Below are 10883 nucleotides of genomic sequence, written 5' to 3'. Positions count from 1 at the left end.
CTGAGGGCAGAGGAACTTGGGGCCTCCCTGTCCACAAAGGGCATCCCATGATCCCTCCGTGCAAGATCTTCTCTGAGTGCCTCCCTTCCCTCCTGGTTTTGGTCTCAAGTCCATGAGAAATGTGTACCCGGCTACAGACCTTACTGCTTGACCTGAGTTGGAGACCCATGCCCACCTACAGTCCAGGAGACAGGCGACAAATACGAGCCCCATATTTAAGATGTAGCTCAACCTTTGACCACTAGAGGTCTCCTGGAAAGCAATGACCCGTATAACCCGGTTTATCTTCCTTCAAACCAATAGACTTGTTGCACTAAGACCTGGCGAGCCTGCTCTGCTGGAGGCCGCATTATTAATAACGCCACCCACCCCCACCGCTGACGACGGCGCCAGGCTAGGAAGGGGGAGGGGACTAGGCGGTGCCTGACCCTCAGACAGTGCTGGTTTTTCGATCCACGAATCAGTCTGCAGACTCCGGGGCTACCCCCTCGAACCCCACTTCCTAACCAAGCAAGACGGGAGAGCCCCTAACTCAAGGTCCCCAGGTGGGCAGCACGGAGTCCCACGGACTTCCCTCCAGCGATGAACTAGCAAACGGACCAATGTGCAGAATCACCTAGCATCAGGTCCACCAACAGGCCAGGATCCACCCTCCCCGGGGTTCGCCCCCACTCGTTCCTCCCTGCCACCGCCCCCCCCCCATCTCCTCTGCCTCGGGATTGCCAAAGTGGCCCGAGTTTAGCCGGTGGAAGGAGATTAGGGAACCATTCACCGTCCCTGTTCTGATTCATGCGGTATTTTCTGCAAAAATTAGCGGCTTCTTGCTGGAAGAGGAAAGGAAAAGGGAGGGGGGGGGGGAGACGAGGGGGAGCAAGAAAGGAAACAGCCAGGTTGAATTCCCAGTCTTTATCAAGCAATTCGCTCACCAGTGAAAGAAAGCTGCAGTGGCAGATTCGAGCCACATGCGGTAGTGTGTAGCAATTAGTAGATAAAATGCTGACTAAAGTGCTAAAACATGAAGTATTATTGTAGCCAAGGTCAAAAATGCTTCAGTTGTCTTTTGCAATTTGGGGGAGGGGGAAGGCCCAGAGGTGCGCAGAGAGGTTTGAATTTTCGAAATGGTTGCCTTCTTTCTTCAAACTGTACTTTTTTTTTTTTTATGATCCTGTTTATTATAGCCCAAGCTGCCTAATTATGTCACTGCTGGTTTTTGCAACTAACTTAATCCTCCTGATCCTTTATGAAACGATTCACAGGCTCTGAAAAAATGTGTTTGCTGCTTCCCCCACCCCTTGAGGGGGTGAGAATGATTTTTTATTTTTTACCTTTTAAATAAACCAAATAAAACAGAGAGTTGGATTTTGGGCTAGCAAAGCAGCAGGAATATAGATGTGTGGGTATAGGGTCCTGTGTTTCAGTGTAAGAAAGAGCCCAGAAAATAGTGGGTCATATAAACATATACTGCTTTCTTTCCCACTCCTCTTTTATACACAGTGAGTTCCAGCTACAAGCTTTTTTATAGATAAATAAAGCAGTTGCTTTCATGATTATAACTGTCCTGAATGGATTGTCTTCTTACAACATTCAATCTGTTTATGAGTATTTACTTTACATTAGCCCAAGGACCCTGCACTGCGGGAGTTTGCCTCTATTCCCCTGGGTGTCGGTGTCTCAAGTCTTACATCTCCTCTGTGATTGATGGAGCCTTGAATCCAGTTATTACTCTCTCACAAGCAGAAATCAAACAGGCTATTAACTACATTACTTCAAAGAACTGTTTCAATACAATCTCCTTATCTTAATTGAAACTTTCTTTGTATGGATATTTGCTACACAGATAATTTACAGGTGCCTATCAAGCATCATATTAAAGAGGTAAAATAGAGAATATTTTTTTGTTTTGTTTTTGTTTTGTAAACACACACCATTGTGATCTGTAGTTTTAAAAGCCATTTACAGGATTGGACCAGAGGTTTGATTTATTAGATTTTATTATGTTCGTGAGGGTTGGTTGTGCTGGTGCTGTAAAAAGAGGAAAGATACCCCTCTGATCCAGTTTTGAAATTTAGCATTCATCTGATTACAAGACTGCAGATATTCAAAAATGTTCAGACCCAGATCCCTGCAATTGTTAACATCTGAAAAACCTTATCGGGAGTTTACGAGAAGAGAGATTATGCAGCAAGCAGCCTAGTTCAGCGCCTACCTTGAAGAGACATAGAAACAGGGTTTCTAATTAGATGAAGTCCCTCACAGGCACTTAAAGACTTACAGCACCAAAACCAACAGAAGTTGCTTAGATGCTCTAAAGAGCTGTGTATTTTTTAAGAGAGAGATTTAATATACAATCCAGGGATACCCTCAGGCATTCTGTTGAGGTTTCCTGCATAAGTGCTGCTGCATTGGTCATACAGGAAACTGACTCAGAGTCGATCTCAAATATGATCTTGTCAAAATACTGCAACTCAAGTTTTTAAATATAGGATGTCTTGAACTGGATGTATATATTTACGCTAACAGGACAGAGACTAACTGAAGCCTTAGGCATCTCTCCTGTATTAAAAAAAATACGTAAAATGCCCTTCAGTCAAGTCCATTCATATGTAAAAAAATGAACAAAATGGGTTATTCTAATCAAACGTCTGCAGTATGCATCATAAAGTTAAAAAGAGAGAGAGAAAGCATGAGAGAGCTGTAATTTCTCTTTGTAACCCATGTTTATAAAATAGAAAGATCAGATGAAATTTCAAGGAAGATAATTAAAGAGTGATGTGCAAGTCATAATTTGGCTAATGCAAAGATGGGAGACTGTGAATTGTTACATTGTCCTTCATTGTGCAGAGTTGTGATATTACTTTAAATTATTAAAATAGTTTTCATCTTTAAGAATACTGGCTCTTTGGCATGGGCTTTTATTACTTATTGTAATTGGAGGATCTGCCATTTTCTTTCGTTTATCTCTGTGTGTATAGAAAGGAGATAGATCTTGCCTTTTATTACTTCCCCATGTTCTGAATCAAAAATGTGGTTTAGATAATGTTAAGTGCCCTAATTCTTTCTGCAGCGGACGCAGACGTTATGAGAAGGCATAAAAATACACACAGAGGGTCTTTCCACCTCAAGTCACTGAATATGAGGCATTTGTGCTCTGCCGGGTGTATTAACTTCAGCCATGTGAATATAATTTTCATTAAAGTAATCCTGTTTCAACTAGATGCTGTGACTAGAGGTGAAACGTTGCGAAAGCGTTAAAAATAGCTTACTAGTAATTTCAACATCCTGTAATTTTATCACAGATCAAGTTTCAACTGTCATACTATACAGACCTTATTCCCCATATAGTACATGTTTACTTTTTTAGCATGCCAGACCCACTTTAGAAAGATTGGTGCCAATATAATAAAATCGGGGGTGGGGGGAGCGGGAGGTGCTGGAAGGAGTGGGAGGAGAAGGGGGAAGGGGGTGGGGAGCGTGGGGGAAGCGAGTACACCATTTTACATCAACACTGCGAAAATGCAATCTAGCCTGGCGGAGGACGGGCAGCTGGGTCGGAGCGAGCGAGGGCTTTGCAGTCTCTGCCTGTTCCTTGTTCTGTCGCTCTTAAGTTTCTCTGTGTTTGCATAATAGCCGTGCATGCAAACCTCGCAATGCTCCAGGGCTCCAGAACAATAAATATACACATTTAAAACCTTTATTGTCTTACGGTTCATGCCCCCGGTTTTCAACAGCTTAATTTCTGGTTGTATTTAACTAGTTTGCAAATGGATTTTTTCAGTTTCAAACTATTATTGAGGAAGCTCCCCTCCCTTTTTTGGCGGGGGAGGGGATGGGGGTGGGGTAGGAGTCGGTATATTATTCCTGTAGCGCTGGGTTATATAAACACATTATCATTTGAGAGCGCCCTTGGCGTCCATCAGCATTGTAAACACGTACTAGTGTATATACTTCAAAATTAAAGAATGCACACGCAGAACCGGGAGCCTGAATTCATATTCCGAGCAGACTCGCTGCTCGCATTTATTGATTTATCATGCATCGTTTATTGTTCCAGTCCCTAAATGCAGCCGCTGTCCGTTCAATATTGTTTGCAAAATCCTGAGATGTGTGTGCACTGCTCACTTGTCTTTCTGGTTTTTTTTTTTTTTTTGGCTGAGTATTTTTTTGCGAAGCGAACAAATGCATTAATATTTATATGTTTATATAATCGATAACCCACTTTTCCCTTCCATGTAAATAGGCATCAAAAGATAATTTAACAGATTAGTTCTCGAAAACATGGCAGTGAGGAAGCGTAATTTAACTATCAAACAAATCTACATGTCTAATAACAGCAAATCTGCTAAGGAGCATTAGAAAGAGGAGCAGCGCCCCGGAATCTCTGCAGGAAATGTTCTTTATATTAGACATATACAAGCAGGTCCTGTCAGATGCACAGCGGAGCTTGCTAGCTCTCGTCTCCTCCAAAAATCTCATTAGACGACACCCCCAGACAAGGGAGATTGGGAGGAGGGAGATCTCATCTTCACACAGTTTTAGGGTGGATTTTATTTTTACAAACCTTTCTATATGTTTTTTGTCTTGATCCATCCGCTTCCCGCCGAGATCGGACGGAACCTTTCTTCCGATTATGAATTTGATCATCCCACATTTGGAAGGAAACCTACACAGTTTTGACAGGAGCTGAAAATTGAGTCGTCAGAGAAATATTAGGACATATTTTCAATCATTTTGGTGCCGAAGGGGAGGCAAGAGCTCAGTTTTATATTGAGACATTACGCCAGCTGAAGGCAGAGAATGTTTTTCCCTGCCAGGACCTGATGCAATCCATTCAAGCCAACAAGTTTGGAGAGAATGTTGAGTTCAATCAATTCAGAACGTCGAGATGGAGCCCAACTCACTCCAGGTATTTCGCTCTCCTCCGCTCCTCCGATCCCGGCACCCCCCGGCACCCCCCAGCCCCCCAACTCACCCACACCTCTGCACCCACCCACACCCCCCACAAACTTTTCACCAAACTTTTACCCTCTGCATCCCCCCAAATCATTTTTATTGTTTAAAAAAATCCCTGCACTGATCATACATACATAATGTAATTTTACCGCCTCGGATGGAGAAGTAGGGAGAGGTGGCGGTGGGGGTGCCCGGAGTTTTTTGTTGTTGTTGTTGTTTTGTTTTTGTTTTTGTTTTTTTTTTTAAGGGAGGCAGAAAATTTGTGGGCTCTATTATTTTTCCACCCAGCTTATATCTGTTGGCTCCTCTGTATTAAGAGTGTGGATGTCTGTGTGTAAATGTGTCTGGGAATAGATGTTTGTGCTCTGATGGCTACGTTATTTATTTGGTGCTTTTTTTCCCCCTGCAGTGGGTCGGCTCACCGTGTGGCTTGCACGGACCTTACATTTTCTACAAGGCTTTTCAATTCCACCTTGAAGGCAAACCAAGAATTTTGTCCCTTGGCGACTTTTTCTTTGTAAGATGTACGCCAAAGGATCCGATTTGCATAGCGGAGCTCCAGCTGTTGTGGGAAGAGAGGACCAGCCGGCAACTTTTATCCAGCTCTAAACTTTATTTCCTCCCAGAAGACACTCCCCAGGGCAGAAATAGCGACCATGGCGAGGTGGTAAACTTATATCTCCCTCTCTTCTTTCTTTATTACCCCCCCACCCCCCAGTAATGCTTATTACAGGGCAAGCTTGAAAATACTGTATTCACTTCTGCAGGCGAGCAGGATCGACTCCTTTTTTAAAGGGGTAGCGCCACTAGCTGGGGCTCGAGTATTTTGCCATTGTCAGAGTTTGGCTGTCAGCTTTACAAAGAGGATCCAACTGCTGATTTTAGTCAAGATCAAATAACTTGTTCGAGAAGGGTTTTGTTCAAGGATGTGTGTGTGTGTGTGTGTGAGAGAGAGAGAGAGAGATCGTTCGCTCTCTTGCTACTGCCGCTTGAACATCACATGCTTTTTATATTTTTTTGCCTTTTGAAAATTTTACCTTCGCGTCTGGCTCAGTCGGGGCTGGGTAGATTTCTTTCGGTGGGTTTCGATATTGTTCACTTTTTTTTTTTTTAAGTAAGTATTTGATATGTTTAAGAGGGCGGAAATTACGAAATGGAGGCAGAGTGAGATCAAAAGCTATTGAGTTGGCAAAGACGTGTTGAATAAAGTGATAAATGACAGGTACTGGAATAATACATTCAAATAACTTGCAGATCTGCCCGGGCGGATTTCAAAGCGGTCGTGTAACCGGCACAAACACGTTAAGCATTAACAACTATCTCTCGCCCCTACCCCCTCCCCCTCGGACAAGCCATTTGATGTTCTAGTTTTCAATTACTCCACGCAAAGTGGACGTCTTCCAGCGCAATCTTTGGGGATGTGTGGGACCGGGACCGGGGGGGAAGGCAAAGGGGTGTGTGCTCGCCCACCCGCCCCGCGGGTCCGGCGGCCTCGGTGCCCAGACGGCGCTCCCGGGGAGGGTGGGGAGGGACAGAGCTTCGCCGGCACGTTTCTGGACGGCCGCGGGGGCGCGAGCCGCGCTCCCGGGAGGACGCCCGAGGTGAGCTGCTGTCACCGGGCGCCGGGGCGGCCGCCTCCCTTCGGCTCTGTCATTTCATGTGTGACCGCAGTTCTGCGGGCTCCCCTTGTCAGCTGACCGACCTCAGCGCCGTGATACCCACCGGGGGAACTATTTTGGGGAGGCTGTGCCCTCGGTGCGGTGGGGAGGGAGGGCGCGCAGCCGCCTGGCAAGGCTTTGTGTTGCCCGAGCGAGAGCAGGGTGATCAGACTGAGACTTTTGAGGGCAGGTAGCTCTGTGCCAGGCCCTCGAGCTTTCGAGGTAGATGTAAGGATCTTTTTGTTAAATGAATGGTTCCCCGTTTAACTCATCCCGGAACGTGGAGCTGCCTGCCAGTCCTTCCAGAATTCCTTGGTCTGATGGAGTTGATTGTACTTTTGGCATCGCCAGTTCACTCCCTCTCCCAGGATCGAATTACCCATCAGTGGTCTATGCCGGTTAATTACTGGAGTTCGTCAAAACCTTCGCCCTCAGATCTGCCTCTTCGGAAATAAGCCCCGCCCTCCTCCCCGAACGTTCCCCCCTCCCCCGCCCTCTCCCGCCCGCTTTGGGTTTTAAACGTTCATACTTCCCGACGTCTGCCTGCAATTTTACAAAGGCGTTGTTTGGAAATACTGTGAAAAATCCTGCACCCTACCAACAGGTTGAGCTCTTTCCCCCTCCCAGGGTCTAGCTCGGTCCCTTCCCCCGACCCAACTTTCCTGCGCAGCTGTCTTCTTCCCCTCCCCCTCCTGATTTCTTATTATTTGCTTTTCAAATTTATTACTTCAACATGGCCTGTGATCTGGAAAAGGGAAGGATTAAATATCCAGAAAAGAGCTGGTGCCTAATAGACTTCTGACTAAACCCAGAAGGAAATTATTCAGTGTTTTATGAGATATTTTGTGGTCACTCTCCTTCTCTTTCTTTTTTTTAAATTGAAATTGAAATATTTTTAAAGACCCCGAGTTGACCCCACTTGGTCCAGTTTTAATTTCTGTCGGTGTAATTAAATAGTGAATTCTCATTTAAGACTAAAAACCATTTTAGCCCAAGGTTACATCTGTTAGAACTGCTGATAATGCATAGATACACAGTATTTGTAAATAAACGATTTTAAAAAATTGTTCATTAAGGGCAAATGAAAGCGAGCCGTTGTAATGATCTGTACATTTCGTCACTGCTATATGAGCCATACCTAAGAAAATTAATCTTGCCATTTAAAAGTAAACTCTAGGGGGTTTGCGGAGGGAGATGGCTCTATTTATAATCCTCAGCTGCATATACATCGTCTAATATTATGCATGATTTGTTTCTTAATGCTAACACGGCTGGTAATTAGCTGTATGATTATACTTGTATATTTCATTAGGACTTTGGCTGATGTCATTGTGAATTATTCAGCCATATTAAAACAATTTTCAATTGAGATAATGACACGCCTCAAAATTATGCAAATGCAGGCTGCATTGTGCAAAATAATTATGACAAATGTAAAGCAGGTAGAAAGTTTCCCAATCCAGATCGGTTTTCCACCCTGGTGATGTCATTTCCCCCCTGGCCTAAGTTAGTCATTCATTAGCTGAATGGCAGCAGCAGTCTCCTCTGGAGGAGAGCCTACGGAAACCAGCATTTACTGCAGGCACCTAGAGGGGGCAACAGGGTCCTCTCATTAAGAAATTTGCTTTGTTTTCACTTACTCCATTAACTTGTTTATATACAGTGAAATGATTTTTGTTATTGATTTTAAATAGTTTTGAATGATGCATTTGCCATTTGCAAAGTGTAACTGAAAGAGAAAGGTTTCTTGGTGATGTGCACTGTTACTTGGAGAAAATGTTCAGCACATTTAATCAGCCAGTACAGTTTATTTTAAGTAACCAAATGGAGGTTAATAATTTCTTGATTGAGCTGACATCAGCATCCATTTCGAAAGGACAGCCAAGACTCAGTATGCTTTTTTGGTTTAAGAGAACCATTCTGTCTATTTATGATTTCTTGAAATGTAAAGACGTCAGTTCTAAAAGCAGGAAAATTATCATTGTGCGAGATTAGAAATAGCGTCCCTGTGTGGTTTGCTATCATCTGCAGAGGGCCTTTTTGGGGAATATTTTATTGATCCTTGCAATAATTGTATGAGGCTGGATAAGGCAGGACTTTGTATGCCATTTTACGGATGGAGACAGGCTTAGAGAAGTTATGGGGTTTGTCAAAGGTCACCAGGCTAGAACGCAGGCCTTCCTAAGCTTTAGGATTGTTCCCCCCCCCCCCACTGAATCCTACCCTTGACACCAGAGTTTTAATGCAACATATTATATTCTAGAAGTATGCGCTAATATGGGCAAGTCCTTGTTCATTTTAGAATCATGACTAGTCCATCCATTTTGCCAAAGGTCACTGGATTTTAGGTAGCAGAACCATTCTTATTCTATAAAGTTCAGCTGATTTGAGCTCATGGTATCTAATGAGAGCAGTTGTGTTTTAATACCATTATTAATAATCATTAATAATTTATTATTATTTATAATAACTCAGATAATGACTTACTGCTGACTTCACGTACTTCCCGTGCTGACAACCGGTGTGAAGAAAAAGCAGTCCAGAGTCGCATCTTGATTCCGCAACTTAGTATTTGTTCGACCTTGAACCAGCATAAACACTCTGAGCCTCAGTTTCTTCAGCAGCAAAATGGGGACAATAGTGAGGCAGACTGTGGATTGTTGTGAATATCAAGAGGCATCATATGGGCAGAAGTACTTCAAAAATGGTACAGTCCTTAAATAAATAGAAAAGAGTGATGAATGCAGTGGCTTTTATTATAGATGTTATTAATTTATAAACAATAAGCAGAGAAACTAATATGCCTGTATGGAGGTTCCCAGGCCTAATCATGATACTGTCTTAAATTACCATGAAAGTGAATAGTAGAGCCATATACAGGAGTTAAGTGTCTTTAGTAATTACCCACAATTGCCACATTCAGCCACTACCTCTTCAGAGGAGGAAAATGGCAAAGTAGGCGGGTAATTGGTTCTGTTACTGGGTAACTTCTGATTACGTTCATTTTCAAATTGCCAAGCGCTTCATCTATTGGCAATACACCCTTTTAAAAGAGGTAGATGTGAAAGCTTGGATTTCAGCCTGACTGTGGGCTGGATTCTACAAGAAGCTTTCCTGGTCACCTGCAACGGTGAGTGTGGATGAGTAAGCTAATGATGTCAGGAAGTCAAGATCAAGCAGATTCTAGCTAGTAGTCAAGATTTCTACAAGTGGTTACTATCCGGTTAAAAATGGTCAGAAACTCATATTCCAGAGCCCCTGTTGAAACTAACTCGATTGGAATCTCTGGAATTGGGTCCAGGAGCCTACATTTTAAACATTGCCTCACTTTTCTCATCTATGAAATGGAGATATAGTACCTACTCCCTAGGATTGCCTTAAGGATTAAATGAGTCAATACATGTAAAGTGCTTACAACTGAGATTGGCACATAGTATACTCTCCAGTAGTGGCTGACTCATTGTTATTATCATTAATATTTGTACTGCTGTTCTCGTTGAAGTTTGAGACCACTACCACTACTTTCTTTCTTTCTTTCTTTCTTTTTTTTTTTTAAGATTTTACTTATTTATTTGCGAGACAGAGCACAGCCAGGAGGAGGGGCAGAGGGAGAGGGAGAAGCAGACTCTCCACTGAGCAGCGAGCCACACGTGGGTCTTGATCCCAGGACCCTGGGATCAAAGGCAGAGGCTTAATCCACTGAGCCACCCAGGTGCCCCCACCACCCATTTTCCTAAAGAAAGATTTTCTCTGTGAGAGGACAGCATCTAGGTTAGTTTGCTAAGACAAATACCCAATACAGGTCTCCCCAAATCAGGTTGGCTTTCATCCATAGGATGAGTTTTGCCATGTCATCAAAATAAGAAGTTCTTTAAAGATTCACATTTCAGTATGGAACTATGCTGTCCTCTGAATCGGTAGGATTTGTTTAAAAGATTGCCTGCTTGTATCACATCTCGTGTTAGTCAGACGTGTCTTAAAATCTAGGAGGTGCTGGACCGACCCTGTTCCAGCTGTGGATAGCTGCTCCATCTCTGGTCTGTATCCATGAGCTGACTTTTTAAAAATTTCCAAGACCTCTTGAAGTGACCTCACTGGCCTTGGACCATTTCTTTAGCTTTTCTGAGTCTCAGTTTCTCCATCTGTAAAATGGATCTAATGATCTCTACTTTGTCAAGCGAATTAGAAACAGTAATGGAAAGGGCCTGCCAACTGGCGTAAGCACTTCCTACAGGAGAGCTCAGCAAACAAGGGACGCAGTCCCTGCAGTTCTTA

General features: G+C 43.5%; 1 protein-coding gene across 1 annotated transcript in view; it reads left to right on the top strand.

The window, feature by feature from the left end:
- The first annotated feature begins 4382 nt into the window (after window positions 1-4382).
- Window positions 4383-10883, top strand: part of ARID5B (AT-rich interaction domain 5B) — a 174676-nt gene continuing 168175 nt past the window's right edge. Inside the window, exons 1-2 of the mRNA XM_080823419.1 lie at window positions 4383-4903; window positions 5360-5614. Coding sequence (XP_080679545.1) covers window positions 4883-4903; window positions 5360-5614 — 276 coding nt within the window. The 5' untranslated portion in view covers window positions 4383-4882. The remainder of the gene's footprint in view (window positions 4904-5359; window positions 5615-10883) is intronic.

This window comes from Martes martes, assembly GCF_963455335.1.
Source record: "Martes martes genome assembly, chromosome: 14".
Taxonomy (NCBI): domain Eukaryota; kingdom Metazoa; phylum Chordata; class Mammalia; order Carnivora; family Mustelidae; genus Martes; species Martes martes.
Note: the sequence above shows the minus strand (reverse complement) of the source record. Positions and strands in the feature narration are given on the sequence as shown.